At 42.1% G+C, this 24,431-nt stretch overlaps 1 protein-coding gene across 1 annotated transcript; it reads left to right on the top strand.

The window, feature by feature from the left end:
• Positions 1-19,657: 19,657 nt before the first annotated feature.
• On the top strand, positions 19,658-22,734 carry RGS2 (regulator of G protein signaling 2). The gene is made up of 5 exons (XM_050307246.1): positions 19,658-19,794; positions 20,044-20,145; positions 20,242-20,303; positions 21,171-21,337; positions 21,735-22,734. Exons 1-5 carry the CDS (start codon positions 19,685-19,687, stop codon positions 21,927-21,929), a joined length of 636 nt encoding a protein of 211 aa, XP_050163203.1. The 5' UTR covers positions 19,658-19,684; the 3' UTR covers positions 21,930-22,734.
• Positions 22,735-24,431: the final 1,697 nt, after the last annotated feature.

Here is a 24,431-nt window from a genome sequence, read left to right as displayed (position 1 = left end):
CCAAGTTACACAGAGCTTCTGCTAAAATAGAGAGTGATTATTCAATTGATCATTTGCTTTACCTATTTACCTACAACATATTTTACTACTCAACATATTTACTTAAAATCGTGGTACTAGAATTCCACTGAACTCACTTGTAGGTTGTATATCCAGCCTGTACTGGAGGAGCTTCCTGTGGGAATGTCCTGATCTCAGCTGCTCAGATGATGTGGCACAAGTATCCTGTTAGTGAATTAGGATAATTCGCTATAGCTTTCTCTTCTTAAGTTACTCCACTACCTATTTAACATAAACAACTTAAACTAAACAAACTCTTTACGTTAAAACTCACAAAATTTCTTTCCCAAACGTGTATCCTCCTACTACACAAAGCCTCCTCTCCCTTGAGCCTCTTCATATAGCAGCAGTTAATTGCTCAATTAGCAGTTATCACATCACCTGTTTCCAGTTTAGGACAGCTCAATGGGGACTCGAGACTGTGAGCAGCAGCAGCTGCTAAATGAGCTGTTCAACTCCACCTGCAGCAGGACAGAAACTGCTACTCGTTCCCTATTAGGCTGCCCTTACTCCAATTACCTATATGGCTAATTTTAGGTGTCAGTATATCCACTAATATCCACCAATACTATGGCCTATTTTTCCTGGTATTTCTGGTCTATGGTGTTCTCTGAAACATATTTTTGTCTAGTCTGAAGTGCTGCATTTAATTTACAAGTACATACCCTTGACATGCAGAGAAAACATGCTGTTAAACTTGGATTTGCAAGACCCCTGGACATAACCCCGTACGTGGAGAACTAGACAAACATGGAAATTTTCCATCAGGGACCATTAACATAAGGGGAACTTTCTGCTTGCAGTCTATATGCCCAGGAGAACAGCTCTCTGATATTCTTTTTAAGCAGCTGAGCAGTTGTCACCTCTAGGTTGCTATTGCACTGATTTGTGGTCACTATTGTCCTGATTTGTAATCACTGTCGGCAAAAGCAGAAAAGCTTTACAAAGTCTGCCAATTAATTCAGCACAAATTTCCAGTAAAGATCAACTAGTGCAGAGCCCTGGCCAAATTCCTTCTGAGTTCAGAGGAAATACAGAGGAGGAAATTAAAATGTGATGATCTGAGGCTGTCCTTGTTTTCTTTATGAGAAAGAAATACAGCTTCTTTATAATCTTTATGAGTTGCATCATAGGTCAGCAATCACAGTTACTGTCTGCAGAAGCCGTCAAGTAGCAATGGCCTAAACGCTGCAATTCAAGAAATCTATGCCAAGCTTCTCCAAAAACCAGGGACCAAAATTTAGATTCCTGTCTGTGTTTGTACACAAAGTTGTATGACCCACATTTTATTAGCTTCCACAGACTTTGGTTTAGAGGCCTGAATCACAACTGCAGGGTTTTAATTAGATATTTTGTCACTCTGCCCTTCCTTGAATTCCAGCCATTTATTAGAGCCTACTTCTACACAAAGTTGGCATCTTAGGTCTAAGAGGCAAAGTGAAACATGTAAGCCTCCCTGAGCTAGTAACAGATAACTAACCTCACAAGGTAGCATAAGAAATGATTTCCCCAGGAGAGGGGTTGGATTCGAGCAGGTAACCAACCATCCTGCACGAGGCTGTGTCAGCACTGACTGCTGAGGAAGTGATTTCAAAGAGCTGCTGTGATTTTCACATTGCACGTGACTGCTCCAGTGTGTCTTGCTGAATAGTCGTATTGTTTTGTGCCAAAATGGTGTATTAATTTTCAGTAACAGAGGTGCATCCTCAATATCACTTTAAGAAAGAGAATGGAACAAAAAGCACATCTGATGCCTATGCAAATATTTTCTTTCCAAATCCAATTAGTCTTTAAAAAACACCTCGCTGACTGAATTCTGGCATCAGGTTAAGAAACAGTCTGAACTTACAACAGAACATGAGATAAGACCAATTTTCATAAATTTTGTGGTTCAGTACATTCAGTTTGTACTGCAGCTTTTTCAGATTTATTGTAATTTCAGCTTAGCGCAATGTCTCGTACGCAGGGGAACCACCTCACCTTCAGTGTGAGTTCTCCAAGTCATAGAAGATGGAAAAATATAGTTTTGCACACTTCCTCCTGCTTATCTTTTATATAAATCAATATTACTCCAATTTTCAGTATTTGTAGTATTGATAGTATTTGGTGCAATCCACAAATACTGCCCCTATTCCTTAAGTTTCCTTTCCACTAACAACAGGAAGGAAAAATATTTCTGCTGAGAAAAAAAGAAATTTATTTGCAAGAGCTCACTAATTGTTACAGCCCCTCTTTTACATGAACTGTTCAGCACATGTAGCAAAACCTGGCTGGACTTTTTTCACAGGCTTTTACAGGTCTGTGGTAATTCTGTGTTTTTGTCAAGAGTTTGCTAGCCAAGCTGGTCATAAGTTAACATGCATGCTAGAGGAAGTCACTCAGACCCTGCACTGTGTCTTGCTATGGAAGACTCAGCCTCATTCCCATGAATTGAGGATTAAATAAACACCTTAGTGAATAATGTAAAATTCTATTTTATGCAATGTGAGCCTTATCAGATAAGCTTACCTGGAAATAATGTCAAATATTTACACCGTGATTAGTAAGGTAAAGCCAGGAAATCACAAACAGGAAAAAATTGTTATACTTTATGGGTTAAACAAGTCCTCTGACTCATTCTCTGAAAGATTAAGCACGTTGCTTTTGTGGCTACGGGAATAATAGAACTGCAATTAGATGACAAGCAGAGGGCTGTAATAAGATGGATTCTCCAAAATAAGTTTCTTACAGTCATGAACAATATCTGTGAACAGCTTGCATTTAGTGGCTCAGTATCTGTGTCAGTGATTACTAGTGAGTAATCACTGTGTTCAATCCCCAGGCATTAAGAAGATGCTCATACATATGGTCAGACAAGAGAATCTCCCTGCAGGTGCTGCAGCAGGGCAGCTGCCCCTTCACTCTAGGCAGGGCTGACAGCATGGCCTGTCCCTGGGTTGCACCCTCACATTCTGATCATGACTTCTCATGAGAGATTAAATTGCATTTCTTCCTGCCCAGAACACATCTGGGTCCCTCCCTGTGTTGTTCATCTGTAGAAGCTTCTAAATGGCTGAAGTGGCTCTCCAGCCAGCCCTGCCCAGCATGTGGGGGACGTGCCTGGAAGGTTGTTCTCTTAAAAGTAGCAAAGACCTCCTTGTTCCTCAATATGCTTTTATTTGTCACTACTCGTGCAAGAAATTCCCACCCTAGATAATGCTAACTGTGGATGTTTACTCTCATGAAGATAGAAGAAGAATTTCCACCACATGCACCCTTTTCCAGCCTCCTCCAGTAGAGAAGAGCACCTCCTGCTTGCAAACCATCATGTCCTTTTCTTGTTTGTTTGTTTGTTTGTTTGTTTAATCTGTTTCCTTGGTGGTCAATTCCTTGAATCTGGCATATTGCTGCTTTTTATTTTTTAATGAAGCCCAAATATGTCAGCATCTCTTTCTCACCTGATGCTTCTGAATTTTCTGAGCTTATACACCAAAATCAAAGAATTTTTTTCTCTCCGAACAGTCACCATGATGCAGTTCATGTCCAAAAAAAGCCTTTTGTGAGTTTTGGAAAGGAAGGCCTCTGGCACTGAGCCTAGAATTGTGTGAAGAAAACAAGCCAATGTCTCCTAATAATTCTTCATTTGCTTCCCCTGTTTACAGATAAACTACACAGATGTTAAGTGGGATCATCTAAATCTTCCGGTCAGCATAACGATTTTGCACAACAGTGTATTAACTTCCCATCTTGAATACCTACACAAAGATAAACTAAGCTAAACAATGCAGTTCCCACTGAAGGAGACTTTTGTAAAACCTCTTCTGTCTAGTTATGAGAACAGATTCAGAACTCAGAATGTCTCCTAGAAGTGCTATGCAATTATAAGGGAAATGGAAGATGAACACTTTGGAACCAACAAGACAAGAGATGTCCTTTTCAGAGAATTTGAAGTTCAGTTCTTGAGACTGGTTCTTGTTAGGAGAAGCTCCTTTTAGGCTCCTTAAGCAAATTGCTCACTAGTGTGTAATAACTCCAAATAGCAAAGCTATACAATAAAATAAGTATGGTTGTTAGCTCTCCCACACAATGAGAAAAAAATAACACGACAGAAATAAATGCGTTTTTGAATTTTCAACACCCCTGTGACATCTATTTACAGCAAACCAACCAAAGCTCCAAACTTTGTACCACCAAAGCCAAGCCAAAATACATAGTCAGCAGCATAGCACTGCTTACATTCTCATAGGCACTGAAAACTTTCTTTGTAGGAACTTCTGCAAGTAGTTGTTGAGACTATTTACCTTCTGAGGCACCTGTTTCCTTTTTAAAATTAGGAAACAAAAATTATAGAGGACTGAGCATATTCTTATGACTTTCAAACACACACATCTCCCACCAAGCTGGCACTTCCACACAATATTGAGTAGTATATTTGGTCTCAAATTGTTCTTTTAACAATCTACTTCTAGTTTAAAAAAAAAAAAATCCAGATGAGGAGTTGACCTTATTCCTGTTGCAGCAATTCTCTCATTGCTAGAGAGAGACTGGAGAGGCAAGAGCACATCCATTGCAAGTTTAGAGAAGGAATATTTTTCAGGTCGTTCTTGGAATATATTTGGAGAAAAGGAGTTAGATCAACACTCTTGTTATTATTCCTTGCTTCTTTCCCAGAAAACTTGCAAGAAGACCTTTTGCTGGGAAAAGAGCTCTGGCAGCCATCCTTTCTCTGCTATTTTAATTCTACCTGTGGTCCTGAGAGAGTTGATTCTTTCGATACTGCACTGGGAGAGACAGGATCATCTAATACAAACAGCCTTCAAAGCCTTTAAATGTCATACTGAGAAGTTTGTTTTCCAATTTTTAAATATAAGACTGGATTATTTTAACATCTTCCTGCAATGAAACTCCTTATCTCTTTTAATTTTGGAATGCACACTACCAAAATAACACTAATATGTTCCCCACAGTACCTTCTAAAAATGTAAGATGTTCTTGCCTCTTTGAGCTTGTGCCTCTCCTGTTCCTTCCCAGGGACTACAGGAATGTGAGAACTTCAGGACTGGAATATTCACTGCACGAGTAGATTGCTTATATTTTTAACAAGCGACCCCAAACCAAACTTGCTGTGCCCTGTGTATAATAATAACACCTACCAGTACTAAAACTAAACCTCTGTGGCTGCAGCTTGACCACAGCAGGCCTTGTCACAACCACAAACCTTCCTCCAGGGACAGGATGGGATGTTAAAGCACCTGCTTTTTGAAGCACCTGCAGTCTTGCCTGTAGTGTTCAGCCCATATAATGTGTGTACAAAAACCATTCCTATCTTATTGCACTTATTGGTATCCTTTGGGTCTTGCAAAGTATTTAGAGACCTTAGCACTATTCCCAACTTTATTTATCAACTAAAATGCAGCTGAAGTCATCCCCAACACCTGCTCTCACAGCTTTGCTGGCCAGACCTGGTCCATTCAAACAGTGCTGCCTTTACTAAGCCCTCTCCTCAACTCCAGCTGAAGGCTGACAGCTGCTCTTTGATCATCTTTGTGGGCTGCACTGCACTGGGATTCCTGCCACAGCATTTCTCATGTGTTGCTTTATTCCTGAGAGTTGGTTTGTTATATTGAAAAAATTAAAAAAAAAAAAAAGTCAATAAATAGGAGAAATAAGACAGAAAACACAGGGATATTTTTATTTGAAAGATTAAAATCTGGCCATCTCAGAAGTACTCTGAACTGTGCCAAGTATATTTTAATGGCGCATATAATGAAAAGAAGAAAGAGTATTTTATGTCATCCGTATCCATGGTGAAATCTGCTGACCAGCAGTAGGGAAAGGCTGGTGTTTTGTCCTTGTAAAGGAAAGGAATAAAACCTTGCCTCTCCAGTGTTCATCAGTTCAGGGTTAAAAGGAAATGTTTCACAGAGCAGGGAAGTTTTTTAAATGTTTTGCTTCATCAAGGAAAACAAAGGAAAAAGTTATGATTCCAGATCAAGATTAAACTCTGTGTCATGGGACCATCTCCAATCTTTCAGCCCAACCCTCTCTTTTCATTATTACAACACACACTTCTAAAAATTGGCTTTATTCTTAGTTCATCAATTATCACTAAAAAGAGAAGTCATTTGATCCACAAAATATCTCTTTTTCTTTCTGCCTGTCTATCCCCCAGAATATCCTTTTGTAGGTGTCCCAAACTCCAGGCATGGAACTTGCAAAGGAGTAATCTCCACATTCCTAAGGGTATAATGTCATCCAGCCAAGGCAGTGTCAGACATAAGGAAGCACTGAGAGCAGCTTTCCCCTGCACCCTCTTCCCATTATTTCTCTCATATCCAATACAGTGACTGGAAAAGGGGCAAAAGCACCAGTCTGGCACTGGAGTAGCCAGCTGAATCACACCCAGAGGTTATCTGAGGGCTAGAGCCAGAACAACAAGACCAGGCTCTGCAGAAGCAAACCACCATTTGATGTGTTTAGCTGTAAGGTGAAGTTCCATCACTCCACATGCCTTTTTTGGATGCACAAGCAGTAAGGCTGAGGGACAGCTGGCTTCTGCCAGCAGGAACATCTGGGAGTTATAGAGACTGAAAAGGCTCATGTTTAAAGTCCCTAATGGTTGTTCCATTCAAAAACATAAACATGGTTCTGTAAACATATTTTTTCTCTTTTGCAAGAATTAATTGTCTAGCAATTGCCCTGGTTGTTTTTTGTTGTTTTTTTTTTCCCTTCCTTCCTTATTAGTGCAGTAGTTTTGATATGGAAAAGACAAAGATGAATCCAAATTTCCCACCATCAGGCTAAGTTAGTCCTTACACTGTGATAAACAAACATAAGTGACTTCTTTGTTTCTCCTTGAGGTAATATCATGTCTCGACTTCCAGGAAGGACAAATCCATGGCTGACATTTCTTCCTGGACTATGACTTGCTGAGCTCAACATTTTTATTGCCTTCTACGTTGCGAAGTTTTGACGTCCGTGACACAAAGATATAAACTACGAAGCACAAAATAAATCTCTCTGATGGAGAACCTGTACACCTCAGAGCCAAAAAAAGATACAAATGCTGTAACTGAAATAAAGAACTGTTTTCTGATGAAGAGGAAAGCACAGTTGCTTGTTCCTACCCTGTCATTTCAGCTATACTCATGGTTGCAAAAGCAGTGAAACAGTTGACTAAAGTGACATTTTAGGTCGAGAAAACACTGAACTATTACAAAACCATCCAAACTTACAACATGCCTTTAGACACGCACAATCCCGTGATTTTTTAAAAGGAGTGTTCGATAAAAAAAATGAGACCTTGAAAGAGATGAACAGACATCCAACTCCTCGGTAAAGAGAAAATGTAGCAGCCGGATGCTGCAAGGTGCCTTACTGTTTGTAGCACTGAAAATCTCCGATGGGAATGCGGTAGCTACTTCCCACCTGCAGCTCTTGAGACCTGAGGCGCTGTGGCAGTGCTTTTTCCTCTGCTCAGGTGGCTACTGAGACTCTTCCTTTTCCCTTTTGTGCCTCTGTCTCCCCAAAAGTAACATGCATCACTAGATTTACTGTATACCATAAACTAGGAAACACACTATTAAATTTTCTGCATAGGAACCTTTCTCAGCATCCTTTGTGCCACGAGTCCTGTTTCATAAACAAATCAAAGATGAAGCTGAGCATACGTAAGCCATTAGATATTATTACACTGCTAAGGGCAATAATAGCCCAGTTTCAGCTGGAAATATTTCAGAAAAACACTGAAAATCCCTCCTGATTTACAAATCAATAATCAGGAGCCTATGGAGGTTTTTCCTGCAGGAGAAAAAAAAAAGCATCTGCTGTATTTTCTCCAAGGTCTTCTCTAGCCTCCAGGGTCTTTGTGTATTAATGCAGCTGCCTGGAAGATTTTCTATTCAGCTGGTAAAATATTTCAAACATATGAAAAAAAATCATCTGCAATGGTAGACTTGGACAGACAACATAGTCAGCTGATGTGGCTGTAAGAACAGATATGGCCACTGACTGCAAGACCAGGCAGGAGGAACTGCAAATCCAGCAGAGGAAGACAGAAGGAGTTCACCTCTATACTATCTCCCTGGTGAATGCCAGAGAGCCTGGCAAAGTGGGAGAATAGTCTGGATGGAGCACAAAAGTCAGTCTTATTGTGACTACATATACTATCAGAATGTTTTCATTTGGCAGAATCGGCATTTTCTACCAGAAAACCAGGCAGCTGGAACATCTCCAAACAGCTCCAGTATTCAGTTTAGTCATTCATGTTTTTCTACCCATCTTCCAGCTAATTAGCTACAGCTAAGACAACACATGCAGGTAGCATCTCGTTGTGAATTGTGCACAAACTGCCAAAAACAGGATGTCTGTCAACAGCCTGTGTGGACTGTTTGTAATCATCGCTTATTGCTTATTAAACACAGGCTCCTAACCCAGCCATTAGATATGTTTTTGTTTCTTCAGAAAGATTAACTTATTTTTCTCACCTCTTTTACTTTTGAGCTGATAAACATTTTACGAGTGACAGGATACTAAATAATTTTGCTTATCTTCTAAACATACTTTGAGCCAGGGTAAAATTAGAAAGAGATGTTCTAAGTCTTTGGCACTTAAAATTTCTATTTTGGCTCAGCTGACAGGACTGGCTGGATGTGATTATTTGTATAGCTGTGTAAATGTTCGCAGTACTACTTAACCAAATAAAGTATAGGACCTGAGTCTAGCAAAATCTTGAGCACACACAAGGTCCTTCCTTGTAGAGTTTTCAGGGGTAAAGGCTTTAAGTCCTAATTGTGTGCTGGTCTGAGCAATATAACATGGAGCTCTTACCATCACCACGTTTTTCCAGTGGTTCTGAACATGATATTCCAAAAAGGGCAGCAATGAAGCATCCAACACTAATTGCTTAGCAACATTTTTGCCCTACATCTTGAGTACTTGCAATGTTTCTTGAGTGCATCTACAATTAACTACTGACTAAACTCTGGTTAGGAAAAATGGAAAAAGGAAGCAGGAGCAAAAGTAATGTTTCAGTATTTCACAAAATGCATGTCTAGAAAATAAAAGGTGCCTTGTGTGGCCCTGATAATGGCATTGCAGTAACTAAGGAGCCAGCAGAAAAGAAGCTCAATTTATCCAGGAGCTGATGAAAAACCGACCTGGTAATGACTGAACAAAGGGTGACTGTGGCAAAGTAAACAACACAAATGGATGTGTCTACCTAGAGAGGATTTCTCCTGGAAATGGTTTCAGAAAAAGACTAATTGGAGCTCTCATTCTCTCTCTCTAAAATTACCCTAAATTCTAAAGAGCACAAAATGCTGTTATCACAGTCTGAGAACATTCCAGCTCAAATGGAGCTTGGTTGTAGATGAGGATAATTTCATATGCATTTGAGTCTGCTTCATGAAAAGGCTGTGTAAAAAAGTATAGCCATTTAAAATCAGCAACTGGATTAACCAGGAAGATCAAGGTAATTACATTGCTGGCTGAAAACATTCAAAGGTTAATGTATGTTAAGGAAAAGAAGCATGTAAACTCTTGCTAATTAATGATAAAGACACGAGACAAAAGACAGAGAGCAACCACTCCTTCTCTAAAAGATGATGCAAGGCAAGGCAGCTGCATGAGTCAATACCCAGGTGCCTGTGACTTTAAAATCTTGTGGTACCACCTAAACTGATCTAAAAATCCCATCACAGCCTCTCCACAGCAAAGGTAGTCTTCCATACAGCTTTTCTGCTGCATTGTTTGGAGTAAGTTTAAAACTTCATCATGTCTTTCAAATGCACCCCAGAATTCTGTGATGTAAGTCAATAACTACCCTCTAGGAAGCCTTTGATTAACAGCAGGGCAAAATGCAGGCCAATATAGAAACGTCTGAGATTGCAAAATCTAAAAATCCTCTGGTACTGTTAAAATAACACAATGTTTTCCAGATAACAATTTCTTTTAGATTTTTGAAAACAAGTAGAACCCAACCTTCCTCTATATACTCTGGGAGAGGTTACATTCCAGACAGAGCTATTTTAGCTCAGAGTCTGCAAAGCAGAATACTTTTGTAGGGTTTTGGGTTGTTTTTTTTTTTCAAAAAGAATATTAGCTGGCACTTACATTATCTACTTTTTATACTCTTACTAAACAGCATATAATTTGCTAATTTAATTAAATCTTAATTACTATTTAATCTCACTGATACAGTCCTTGGACCATGCTTTCAGCTGCTTTCATGCAGCTTATGCAGAGCAAAGTAGGGGAGGATAAATGTCAGTTACAGCACAGCTTAGAACAACTGATAAAATTTGCACCTGTAAATTTTCAGGATGCTTCATCCCTTCCCATTTCTCCCAGTGTATTTGCAGGCAAAAGGGAAATCTAGGAGCTGCCTGTTGGTAGCTTTCTTACCTAGGAGAACTCATAGAGCTGGAAAATTGCTGTAAATCTACTAAACGGTACCACATGACCAGGTCAGTAGGGGAGACTGGGAAAATATTCTCAGTTTCTTGTTTCATTATCCTTTGGGTAAATATTTGTAAATAAATATGCTCTTAAACTTGAGCAATGGCAAATGATAATGACCTGCAGCTTTTAAAAGCTGAAAACATTGGACCAGTATTGCTATTCCACTGAGGATTTGGGGAAAAAAAAAAAAAAGACAAAAAGAGTTACAATCAGAGCAGCACTGAATGCACAGTCCCCAGAAGAGAAAGAAAACATGAAAAGTAGAAATACAGAGAATAGAAATACAGAGAGGGATAGGGAAACCTTCAGTCTCTTTATTCAGAAGGTTACTTCCCAGCTGCCAGCACCACTTCAAAGGGCTTGCTGAGCCTGAGGGCTTCACAGAAAGGAAGAAGGAAGCCACAGGCAGATTTTTCTGCTGAAGAGAAGCAGTAAGTGCATGGTCCTGGTGCACGCCAGCCAGGAACCGGGACAGGGTCCAAAGCGAGCTCCAGGCCCAGCAGGGCTGGGGCTGCCCAGCTCTCCCCTCCGAGGGTGTCGCAGCCTGTGCAGGGCTGAGATGCAGCTGGGACAGAGAGGGAGCTGCAGCCAGGGCTGCTCAAGCCGAGGCAGCAGCTGCTGCAGCTCGGCACGGCTGCCTGGAAGGCTGGCACGGGGCTGTGTCACACAGAACGCGATCTCGGGCTGACGGCTGTTTGGGGAGCAGATAACCCAGCGATCAGCACGGACGCAGAGTGGCAAATGCTGGTTTCTCACCCCTTGATAAAATCCCTTCCCTTTCCGGGCAACAAACGCGTTTGAATATGCCTTTGCAACGTAAATTTTCGGTCGTGCCAGGGAAAATGGAGGTTCACGGAGAACAAGGAACAACCTGTCCGCTTCTGAAGGCTGCTTCACTCGGAGGGGGTCCAGCCAGGCTCACAGGTGCGGTGCCTGTGCTGCCAGCTGGCTGCGTGTCAGGCAGAGCTGGCAGGGAAGCCTCACTGCCGTTGCACCTGCAGCTGTGCTCCAGCTGTGAAATGCTGCTATTCAATACTACAGCCGTCCTGGTAACCCATCTCCATCCCCAGGACAGCCAGCCCAAAATACAGGCAGACACCCTGTAGGCCTGACTGTTCCTATTCCAGATGACTTTCCTTATCTAGTTCCCCCAGCTCAGAAAGGACTCACTGTAATAATGCTATAAATACATGTTGATTCTTCAGTCATAAACTTAAAAAGCAAGCAGACAGGCAAGCAAAACCAAATCTTATTAGATTTCCCTCCATGAGGGATTAAAAAAAAATGGGGATGTAGTTTAATAAAAAGCTGTTGATTTCTCAGCCGTACTTGTCACTGAAAATAAAGTCTATCAGAAGAGAAAATGAGCTGGCTAGTAATGGATTATAAATGTAAATGCAAACTGGCAAGGAAAACAAAAGTCACTCAGTCATTTTGAGTTGTAACAAAATAACCTTTTGTTTCAATATGTTTTAATAAATGCAAATTAAATAGTGCTGGCAGACAGAAGATTTAGTAAAAAATATTCAAAGTAGCATGCCTGTATGATGCACAGAGAGTAGTTTTGTAATACCTGCCAAAAAACCGAAACCACAGCAGAGGACATCACCACATCCTTCTTTACTCTTCATTTACTTGCAAACCGTTTGTGTAGAAACAGTGAGAAAAACATCCTCTAGCTGCAAGAGGCTTTCCATGTGTTAATTCTGTGCCCAGTTCCAAATCTCTCTTGGCTGCTTACTGTATATGGATTAGAGTATTTGTCTGAAATAAAGAAAATACACTATATAAAGGAGTAATAAATCCATAATATGTGGAAGAAACTGTCCTCGCTTTTCCTGTAGCCCAAACAAGCAGAAGATAATCAATACAGAGGGCTTTAGTTACTTGGTGGATACTGGTATAGGACATGGCAGAAAGTAACTTCTCCCGGATAATTTTAGTTTCTTCTATTACTCCTTGCAATTTAGCTATGCCTCCTATGATTCCTGGAATGTTCACGCATATCCCAGAGAGCTGATTAGCTAACTAGCTACAGCCAATTAGCTTGTCCCCTGGTTTCTTTCTCAGTTATAAACTTGCCAGGAATGTTGTTCCCAGCCTTCAAGTAACAGTTCTTACTGGAAAACTACCAGAAGAACAAACTTATTTTAAAACAAAGGCATTAAGTAAACAACTTGATTTAAAAAAAAAAAAAAATCCATAGCAACTAAACACTAGTATAATGGGAACTGTAAAATAAGTTCACCATCCCAGAATTTGAGCTGCAGCTCACAGATCACACCTCAGAACAACACGTACCGGAACAAGGAATGAGGTGGTTTTTTAGAAACTGCCACGGAGTTGATTTCATTTTTAAAAGAGTTAAGAAAAGCTTCCTGAAAGGCCCAGGTAAACTCGCAGCTAACATGACAGAGCATGTCCCTCCTCTGCAGTAGCTGTTCATCCCTGAAAAGAGGCCACCAGGCTGGACAGAAGTGCTGATGTGCAAGGTCACACCTGAGGGGAGCAAAGGCACTGTCCACAGTGGGACTCGGGCAATATTTGGCCCCTCTTGTGCAGCTGCTTCTCCCTCCCTTTTCCTCTACATGCCTGCTGGAAGATCACTCCCCTCTCAGGACTTTATTGCTGTCTTTCATCCTAGCTTGGGGATAGTAAAGGTCAGGGTTTGTGGTATCTTGTGAGGTTCCAAATGATCTGACCGACATCCTTGGTTGTCTTCACAGCTTGGCAGCCTCTCTAGGTCTTTATCAAACTTACAGATACATGTCTGTTCACAGACATATTCAACTCTCCTCTCTGACACCTCTGATTAACCTTTAAGAACTGGCAAGACTTCCTTTTTTCACCTTAAATTATCTATTTGGTGCATTTTGGTACTTACGATCAGAGAAGAAATTGAAAAGTTTGTTGATTCCTTTGTTAATTAAGGTTTCTTGTCTCATTTCTCGATGCATCAAGCACTACCTTGAGGAGCATCTTCTTGCAGCCAGAAAAACACCAAATACCTTAATGTAGGGGTCTCATCACAGCTCCTAACTGGAGGCTGTGATACAGTGTGGCACCAACTACAGTCTCTGTAAAAAAGAGTTTGTCAAATCAGTCAATGAGTTACATGCAGTCTCTTATAATTCTCAGTGCAACTTGTGTTTAATGTACAGTCCTGCACTGCCCTTTCCTAGCACTGTAGGCATCTCAGAAAATGTTTCTTTAATGTAAAATTACCTGTTACCGTTGTCTGCCGTGCCAGCAAGAGCTCTGAGTATATGTAGCACTGGAATATTAGCACACATATCTTCACTAATTTATGTGGAGTTTTACCTGTTCAACATACATTCAAGTACAAGGAGTAACTACCATTCTATCCACGTATTCTAGAAGTTTGGGCCACTGTTTTCCTCATGGAATGAGGCACCTAAAGTCTTTGAACATTTGTCATTAAGGGAATGACTAATCCATTCAGATACTTGGCTCTGTCTCTCTCTCAGACCACCCAAAAGACAGTGTGCACTCTGGTTACCATTGACCTCCTCAGTGTACTCTTCAAACAGCCAGAAGGGAATTTCCACATTTTTATGAAGCCAGACAAATACAACCCTACCCTTCATTTCGCTCCCAGCCTTCACACCAGGAGTAGTCCAGGGTGCCACTGGATAAACGTGGGATTAACAATATTGCACAGGAAACCTTCATCCCGGCCTTTTCTAACTCCAGAGAGCTCAGCTTGCAAACTTTGGAATAGTTTTTGTCACTATGATAGCTAGAAAGGCTACAGGGCAGGCTCAGATGAAATGTCCCCTGACTTTGACAAGGATTTGCTCAGACAGTGCTTTCTCTCCTCTCCATTACCATGCAGCCTTTACCCCCTCTGAAAGACATTCAATACCTTTCTGCTCTTCACATAAAAGCCCATACTGCAACTCTGAAAGTGATGAAAAGGAAAGGACACCCTAAAATAATTTTAAGGAAATGAACAAATTTACACTGACAAATATTATATTTTGCTGGTGTTTTTATTTTCCACTAAGAAAGACTAAAACTCTGCTAGTTCTACCCAATCTCAAAAATAAGGTGTTCCAAGAAGTGGTTTTGTTTAAATTTTTCTGCCCATCACACAATAAGAAAGACTGACATTTTATCTCCATTTCAATGCTTATTTTCACTTATTTTCAATGCTTATTTTAATTTGAACTTTGTAGGTGCAGCAAAAATGATTATACTCCTCTCTAATCTTTAGCTTTCTCACTGTTGTGCTCCTGACAGTTTTTACCTGTAGGAGTTGCAAAAGGGGATTGATTTTGTAAGCCACGAAGACTTTCTGAATCAATGTCTGACTAATACCACTCAGGCATTTGCAGAGAGTTTTATTAACATGGATTAAGTAGACATCAAAAGGAGTGTGTGTTGACTGCACTACATGCAGATGATATGACAAAGATGGTGCCCATGTCCAGGTTTAACAAACACATTTGATTGTTTAATGTCCCTCTGCACACCTGCTTTAACAAATACAGACTTTGGGGGGGGGGAAACAAAACAGGCTGCAACTGGAACAGAACATGGAGCCAGTGTTCTGCATCACCTAGCTAACCTCAAACAAGATTAATCATATCTCTTTACCTGGGGTGGTGTAACTCGGCTCACCTCTGCTAAGAAAATTTCATTGTTAAAAATACACTGCTTCTTGCTAAGCTGTTTGCTTTCTGTATTGACAAAAGACGTAAGGAATATGAGAATGTCCTGTCCTTTAGAATGCAGGCTATATTAACAGGTCTCCTTTCAGCTTGTCTTTGCAGAAGGGATAAAGCATGAAGAAGACAGCCATCCCAGCCTCCCCGGGGAACCCGCTGTTCCGACTCCTGCCCACCGTTGTTACAGTATCTCCCCTTCAAAACTAACGTTTCCAAACATCCACAGGTAGAGGTGGAATCACGATCAACTGCTCAGTGCCCGGATTCATACTCTTTTTACAGCATCACTGAAGCAGAGGCGTACACATCCACATAAGAGCAAGCCTGTAAGTAGACATACAGTCCCAGCTGATCCGCTTCTTGACAAATTTCAGCTCTATTTTTAGAACTTTTATAAACTAATGTCAGTGTTTATGTAAAACAAGGTGGCTGAGGGCCGAGAATGATGAGTTCTCAGAAAACTCTGTCTAGTTTATAGGTTATTCAGACAGAGGATTTTGCTGTTAAGTGAAACGAGATCCATTTGTAATGAGATACATTTTATTTTTTTTATTTTTTTTAGGGAAGGCTGAACATTTAATTGTTCCAACCTTAGTGTTAATCCATAGAGTGCTATATTTAGATCCAGGAATGGCTTCTGATGATTTGCACGTTTTCAGCTTTATGACTGGAAAATAATACTGGGGGAAGTACAACAGCCCAACAGGCACAGCCTGCAGGGCCAAAGCCAAAGAATGCAACTTCAGCCAGCTTCAAGCAATTAAAAAGGCCCAAACAAAGAAACAAAAGAAATAAATAACTAAAAGCAAAACAAAACTCCACAACAACCACAAAAAAACCACAAAAAAAAAAATCAAAAAACCCCAACTCCCCCTGCTACACATAACTGAAATTTTAACAGGGACTAGAAAGGCAGAATGCAATGAACAGGATTAGAAGCAGAGTAAGAGTTTGAGTAAACTTCTTCACTTGCACAAAAAAACCCCTCAGAGTGGCAATTTTAATATTCATAATCATACCATTCATCTAGACATGAATACCACGCAGCCCATGCTTGGCCGCTGTTATTCAGCAGTGCAGAGCAGAGAAGCAGATCCCTTCCCCCCACAGCTCGGTACCTCCGTGCCCTTTTGTACTGACACAGATCAGTCCCCTGCGCTTCAGAGGAGACACAGCTCAAAAGAGAGGTAAGAACAGACGGTCCCAGTGCTGTCAGAAGCAGCACAGGGGTGTGATTCGCTGATCTCCTGTTCTGATGCCTACATGAACCGTCTCCCAGATGCAGCAACAGGACTGTACAGCTGCAAGTTCAGGACCAATCAAAGAACAGGAAAGTGCACCTGTGTGTAATTTGCATTACAAAACAAAAAGGCATCGCTCAACATCTCACTTCTTCTTTTGGATATTATTTTCTCAGCATCCCTCAGATAACTAACCCATAGTTTGAACTACCATGCAAGAGCACGTTCCACCCTCTTGGCTTTATGATACTCAGCTATAAAACCTCTGGATATTTTTGCCTATGTCCTCCTAGCCAAGTAAGAGAAAGAAACAAGGGCTGGCATTTCAAAAAAAAAAAAAATGCAGACACAGATTTAAGTATCACGCAGTGAGAACAACTACTCACTGGGGACTTGAAAAAGATCAGCGTGGCTATTGCGACATACAACGTAACTGAGATGGAAAAAAACCTAATCTTCCATCCTGGTTGTTTATTGCATATGTTACAGTCCTCTGTACATCCAGCCATCTCTGATGCCCGTAGGAATCATATAAGCAGAAAAAGAACAGAACATTCTCAAGAAAGCCTCTGGAAAGAGAAGTGTGATCTCCAGGGTGAGCGCTTGTGCCATTAAAGGTCTGACATCAGATTTCACTGCAGGCAATAGCAAATCTGTCACCATCTTCAACAGCAAAGTTTGGCTACAGGCTCCCCCCCCATCACTTTCCATGGGCCTTGCCTCTTGCCAAAGAGTTTAGTGTTACAGAAATAGACTGAAGCTTTGAGGAGGATGTAAAGGGGAGGCTTTGGCACTACGTTTGCTTTTGTCCTCAGCTACCAAGAGCTTCCCTGTTTTGAAAGGGTAGAGGTCAGCACACCCACAGACAGATCTGGAGTGCTGCTCTGGATGCTGCTTTGAGTCACACAGCCCTGATCCCAACAAAAGGAATCATGAGATGGAGGTGCAGCAAAATCCATGCTTTAAAAGTATAATAAATATATCAACAAAAGGTATACCTTGAGCAGGCAATAAAATTCAATTTTAATCTAAATAGTCTTTAAAGCAAGTGTTAGCATAAGTATGTTTTATAAGGCCATCTAACGTCACAATTCCATGTTCAGCTTTTTCCACTGTTGAAAGGTTACACATTATAGCTACCTTTCTTAACTGGCCCTTCCAATTTATGGGTTTCCAAAAGGAGCAATTAAAAAGTTTGAAATAAAAAGTAGCAGATAAATACATGATTCATGCTGCAATTTTCCACATGGAGTCTACTGCCAACTTTACAACTTGGCAGATGCTGGGAGTATCCCAGCCCTACCCTTGCAGGTCTCCTCCAGGACCAACGAGAAAACATTTTGTCAGGCTTCAAACATCAGCAGGATCTCTGGTGTGCTCTGGTAAGCTCTCAGAATATCAGTGCTTAATCAAACCTTACTGTAGCTTACTAGACTTGGAGGTTTTCAACTTCCCAATATTTGACACATTTACCTGCATTCAGCTTTGAGAATCAGGTGAAAACAGCTTGAAACCAGGTTCAAAAGTAGGGAAATCTACAAGCGAGGTGGCAGGCGAGGACGTGCTGTTCTCCTTGAACAGCACTTGATCCTTTGCAAAGGCTCCAGTCTGGGTAGTGCCCAGGGCTGAGTTTCTATCTGTTACCCTGGGACAGCCCGTCCCCCCAGCCTGGAGCCGCCTGCTGCCAGGTTCGCACGTGCAGAGAGTGTTCCCTTTCCCGTCCCCACGTGTGTTACAGGCTGTTCAGCAGCTCCTGGCCAGCTCCTGCCCAAAGCACTCGCAGCTGCACGGCTCGGCTGACCCTGGCACTCGAAGCAAATGACGATGGAAGCGCCTGGGAACGAGTCAGCACGGGTCCATCCATCACACAGGCGCTGCCTGCCCTGGTCTTTTCTTTGGCAAGCTCCTCCCGTAAAGTTTCTGGAACACATGCTTTTACAGCACTAAGAGCCTTACCTCTGTTGGTGTTTCCACACTTCCCCTTCCCATGGTAACCACCGTCGCAATAATTTCCCTTTAAAAAATGTACATACCTTACACAGGACTAAGGGCTACCTGTCGCAAAAATCATTTAAAGGGATTTGGTAAAAGTTAGAGGATGGAACTTCATTTTCCTATCAGAACACCAACATATCCTGCCGAGAGCTTACCATCAGCAGCACTGAAAAGCACTGTTGTTTAAATGTTGTCAGAAATTAAATGACATTTTCCCAGACATCTCATTTAAAGCAAAATACCTTTGCGCAGCTTTGCGAGTCTTTGGCACACTGAGATGTTATAAGACTACAGTAGTTACCTAAAAGGATCAGAGATTTATGCTCCATAATTGTGTTGAAGTCAGCCAGTGTTTTGGGAGTCAAACAGTTTCTCTGAACGCTGCTTTTTATGGCAGGAAAGATGTGCTCGACAGCACTGTGAAAGGGCAGACACGTGCACAGAAAAGAGCAGAAAAGCAGGGTAGGTTAAAAAGAAACTCACATGGTTCCTAAATCCAAATTCTTTGGACGTGATACCCTGCAGCTGGACACCTCTGAGAAGGACCACATGGCCTTTTCAACAAGCTGAAGGCTGGAGTAAGTCAGTGCGACTTCGAGTGATGAGAGTAATTTACACAACTCACTGGTAGGTGGCAACACTGTACAGAGCTAAAACATGTGCCAACAGACGACTGAAGGGTTTGACAGCCTGGGTTAGCAGAGGGGTGGCATCAAAAAATACCATATGCTCAAACCTAGGGTCACTTTATATATATATATATATTTTTATTTTAAGAAACGTAGCGCTGGCCATACCCAAAAATTTGAATAACCTTGAAACAAAACAAAACAACAAAAAAAAACACCTGCAGAAATGCAGGGTGCATTTCTGACTGATGGAAAGGGGGGGACCGCCAGCCCTTTGCTAAAAGCGTTCCAAGAAGACGTTAGCACGGCAAGCTGGGCAAGGAAGGGAGGGGGAAAAAAGGGGGAAGAAAGAAGGGGGAGAAAAGCAAAGGAAAACAAAAAATAAAGGGGAAAAAAAGGACGTGATTCTGGCGGGAGGTGAACTTTCCTATACTGGGAAAAGACATCCAGCCCTGCCCCTCTCGCTCGCTCCCCCCGCGCAGCCCAGCCCAGCCCAGCCCAGCCCGCAGCGCCTCCCTCCCGCCTCCCATCCCTCCCTCCCTCCCTCCGTCCCGGGGCGGCCCCGCCCGGTGCCGCCGGGCTATAAGAGCTGGAGGCGGCGGAGCGGCGGCGATCGGTGCCGGTCGCGATGCAGAGCGCGCTGTTCCTGGCGGTGCAGCACGGCGGGCACATGGAGCGGGGCGGCTGCCGCCGCAGCGAGGCGGAGGAGGCGGAGAAGGGCAGGATGAAGAGAACGATGTGAGTTCCCCCTCGCCCGGAGCTCCCCTTTCGAACAGGTTCCCGGGCTAACCTGTTGTTTGAGTGTTAAAGCGGGCTGGGGGGAAATAGTTTCCTCGCCCTCGGGGTGCTGTGGGTGACTCTGGGTACAGAAACGGCAAAGCCGTCTGAGGAAAATTAGCGCCGCTCTTAGCAGTTAAAGGGGCGGGTGTCTCGAGCTCTGAGAGCTGTCACTTTTTAACAGGCATCTCTCCCTCTTCTTTCTTCCAGCATTAAAGATTGGAAAACAAGACTGAGCTACTTCCTGCAGAACTCTTCTAATTCTAATAAGAGAAAATCTAAGAAGGCAGGGAAACACCGCAACTACTTCAGGTAAGTTAGGAGAAAGAGACTTTGTTTAAATAAGTGTTCTACAAAAACAGTAAACCTTGAGCAGTGGAGTCTGATATTCTCCCTCTCTTTCTGCAGACCTTCCCCTGAAGAAGCCCAGCTGTGGTCAGAAGCCTTTGATGAACTTCTTGCTAACAAATGTAAGTTTGTCTTCAAAAAGTAACATTTGGGAGCAAAGGGATGGTGAAGTTTATATGTCTGTAAGAGATTGCTTCCTTCCATGTTGGCACTGTACATGCTGATATAAAATAGCTTTGATTCTGGTCTTGCAAGTGAAATGCTTTGAACAGTTTGAAGCCAAAACTCATGAAAGTGTTCTCTAAAAAATTGTAAACTAATAGCAAACCAAAGAATACCTCATTGTAGTGGATTTTTTTTTTTCCTGTAACCCCTGCTAGCTAAAATCATACATATCAGCTTGGCTTTGCCAAATATGAAAAGAGCATTTGTTCCCTGAGCTCACTGCATAACTAAGACAAATGCCTTCGAGTAACATGAGAAGAATTCAGCAACGCAGTTCAGTCATCTCAGGGCTTTACTGTAGCTCTACAAGAAGCAGCATTAAACAGCAAAGCAAAAAGACTAAGAAATAGTACTACTGTTTGCTCTTTGAACTTGAGTCACCTTTTCCATTGAAAGAATATTCCAGGGTTCTGCAGCAGTCATATTTACTGCAGTGTAAAGGTTAACGCAGGCGATCTTATCTAGAGACAAGTGGGGTTTTTATGTATACGTAGGCTTTGCAAGAAGGAACATACGAACTAGAAATGGCTTTCATTTTTTGTGTTTACCCAAAAAATGGCTAGCTCAAAGTCAAGCCTGCCAAGCTGTTAGAGCTTTAACTTGCTTGCATACGTAAATGGGGACATTTTTTACTGCCATGATATCCCTGAAAATAACAGACCTACAGCAAAACATTTCCATAGAAACAAATGTGAACAGTGGGTAAATTCAAGCTTCCTGAAGTAGTTAACTGACAGTGGCTTTCCCCCCCCTCCTTTTCCTAGATGGTCTTGCTGCTTTCCGAGCTTTTCTGAAGTCTGAGTTCTGTGAAGAGAACATCGAGTTCTGGTTGGCCTGTGAGGACTTCAAGAAAACCAAGTCACCCCAGAAGCTGACATCGAAAGCAAAAAAAATCTACAATGACTTCATTGAAAAGGAGGCTCCCAAAGAGGTAAAGAAAACCTGACTAAATTTAAATGCTCTATTCTATGAGTCCTTACAGCCTTTATTTCTTTGAACTCACGTTAAGATACAGATGTCAAACTGCACTGTACATACCTCAGTGTCAATATCTGTATCTGAATGCAACTCTCTCCCAAACTGCCTTTACACCAAACTGGAAAGTGGCACAAGGGGTGTTTCAGAGCGTTTCCATTTTAACTGAGAAAAGATAAATATCTGAACTACTTTGGTTTTTATGTGAAAGAAGAATTTTCTTAAAAGTTTCATTAATTTGACTCTGTAGTAACAAGGTCTTGCCTTTTTCACCTCTTCAGAAATTATATGGTGTTATTATACTTACTTGAATTCAGTTCTCAGAAGTAAATGTCCATACTTCTCTATTTCAGATAAATATAGACTTCCAAACCAAGAACATGATTGCACAGAACATCCAGGAAGCCACACATAACTGTTTCAGTGCGGCGCAGAAGAGAGTTTACAGCTTAATGGAGAATAACTCATACCCCCGGTTTTTGGAGTCCGAGTTCTATCAGGAACTGTGCAAGAAGACACCCATCACCAGAGCAGCCCAGGGGACATGAGCAATGGAGAAGAGGGAGAAGCAGCCTCTCGGCTAGTGAGGAAGCAAAGCCACAGCTCATGGCAGCATCCTGACCCAAAACACTGAGACACTGAGCGCTCAGTCTGTTTGCCACCGTGCAAGGACAAATACTGACTGTGGTGCAGAGCTGATGGCCAAGAGTGATGCTTGGAGGGTGTTCAGGGGCGATGGCCAGGAGTGTGCCAGCCAGCTGCCGGCAGTGCCCTTCTCTGCCAGTGCTGCCATGAGAACTGACTCCATGCATTAGACAAAACCGCACCTTACAGAGCCCTTCTGTCACGGCTGAGGAGCAACGCGGCAGGTCCGAACAGAGCTTCCTTCTTCTGATCACAAGCTGCTCTCTGCAGTTGGGCAGCGCTGGGAACTTGAGTAATTGGTTGCCTATTTATCTTTCCTAAACATCAAGCAGTGTTGCTGTTGTCAGTCGCTCGGTGTGTTCACACGGGTTCTGTAAAACCGCCTCGAGCTGCCACGAGCTGTGCTGGGTTTCTGTGCAACCCCCAGACGGTAACAGCGCTGTGCAGCGTGGGGTGAGGAAGGGACAGAGCTCAGTTCCCAGAGGAACAGGTTCTGCAACTGAAGTATGCAGGGCTGAGTTGTATCAGCAGGGCTGCGTGGGGCCAGACCGAGGGCAGAACTTGGCCAAGGCAAACAGGAGCTGTATAGTATTATATTTATATGTGGATTATGATTGTGTTGAATGCTGCAATGTCATAATTCTGTCTCAAGGACAGCAAGCTTCAGTGAAGTTTTATTGTTTTTAATAAACTATTTTGATACAAAGCTTCTTTTGCTTGATTTGTTTAGCACACAGAGATATATACTATGGGGCACTGGACTCCAAAGTACTGAGATTGGGGGACTGGTGGGGAGATCTTAGTAGGACTAATTTTAAAGCAGTTAGTTCTTAATCTATGAAGTGAGTCTTTTTTTTTGTTTTTTCCAACAGAATAAACATCTTCAGAGCTTGAAAGCTTAGCTGGGGACACGTATTATATCATGTCCTGTGTCTTAAACACATTTCTGTGAAACCAGTCTCTAGGAGAGTACAAGGCACAGGTATGGCTACACGTGATGACGATCAAATGGAGAGCAGCAGTATTGCTGGAGGTCACAGGATGCCATTTGGAATGCAGACACCTGTAGTACTGCACTTTCTTTTTCAGAAAGAGCTTAGAAGGACTTAAGTATCAGGCTGCAAAACCTGTGAAGGTTCAGTAGAGGCAGTACTACAATAAAGGCATTTAACTCCCAGCTAGGTTAGTGCTTCTTAGAGGGAAAGTTACTGGTCATCATTATTTCATGTCAACTTTTCAACCCAAACTTCCAAAAACAGGCCCTGGTTTGTTAGTTTTTTGGCATCTGAACACTAGGTCTGTTTAGGTCCCAGCTCCTCGACTCTGATCCTCAGGTCACAGCTCTAAATTGCTTATTTCACATATATCCACAGCAGTCACTTCTATAATGGTCCACTTCTCCAAGCATCAAGAAATCATAACAGCAGGATTTTCCACTTCACTTACACATGGAAGGACTGTTCAAAAGCCACTACTTCATGTCTGTATATACACATTGCAGCAATAGAGCCTACAAGAAAGACACAGAGGAACTTTTGACAAGAGCATGTAGTGACAGGACAAGGGGGACTGAATTAAAATTAAGAGAGACTAAGTTTAAACTAGACATTAGGAGGAAGCTTTTTGCTGTGAGGGTGATGAGACACTGGAACAGGTTGTCCAGAGAGGTTGTGGGTACCCCATCCCTGGAGGTGTTCAAGGCCAGGCTGGATGGAGCTCTGAGCAACCTGGTCTAGTGAAGAGTGTCCCTCCCCATGGCAGGGGGTTGGAACTGAGATGATCTTTGAGGTCTCTTCCAACTCTATCACTCTATACGATGATTCTATGTATAGCATGTGTATGTGATCAGACACACATATGTCTATCTGCTATACTGACTCTATGCATGGAAATAAATTTGGTACAGCCCCCACCTTGCTATAGCCCCATTTCTGGGGCTTTTAGAGCTGGCTCTCATACAGCTACATTTGCTAATCAGTCCACATAAAGGAAGCACAAAAAAACCCTCAGCCTAATAATTTATTGCAACAGAGGATTTTTTTACTAAGCATGAAAAACAGATTTGGGCTGATAATTGCTTTCCTAGTATAACAAAATAATCCAAAGAGGAAAATAGCCAGAAGTACACCTATTAGGGCAGGAATAATTCCATGAAGCTTCATTGGCTTCAGTGAAGCTGAACTAATCTGTGCCAATTTGGGATGTGGTAATTAACCACTGCTGGTGTCTGGTTTTAAGGAAAGAAACAATTCTAGTTTCAGCAGGTGTCTGAACTACTTATAGCACAGTATGTATTTCAAGGGGAAATTAGGTGGGGCCGTTAGGCTTGGCATCCCTGCCTGAGGGCTGTCCTTGTGTATTTTTAAAATCTGAATCATGAACGTTGAGTCTTAAGAAGGCCATGC

This window comes from Myiozetetes cayanensis, unplaced genomic scaffold (assembly GCF_022539395.1).
Source record: "Myiozetetes cayanensis isolate MyiCay16 unplaced genomic scaffold, myiCay2020 scf12, whole genome shotgun sequence".
Classification (NCBI taxonomy): domain Eukaryota; kingdom Metazoa; phylum Chordata; class Aves; order Passeriformes; family Tyrannidae; genus Myiozetetes; species Myiozetetes cayanensis.
Note: the sequence above shows the minus strand (reverse complement) of the source record. Positions and strands in the feature narration are given on the sequence as shown.

Coding starts and splice junctions, on each gene's coding strand:
- RGS2 (XM_050307246.1), top strand. CDS start 19,685: ATGCAGAGCGCGCTGTTCCTGGCGGTGCAGCACGGCGGGCACATGGAG. Junction 19,795..20,043: donor GGCAGGATGAAGAGAACGAT/GTGAGTTCCCCC, acceptor TCTTTCTTCCAG/CATTAAAGATTGGAAAACAA. Junction 20,146..20,241: donor AAACACCGCAACTACTTCAG/GTAAGTTAGGAG, acceptor CTCTTTCTGCAG/ACCTTCCCCTGAAGAAGCCC.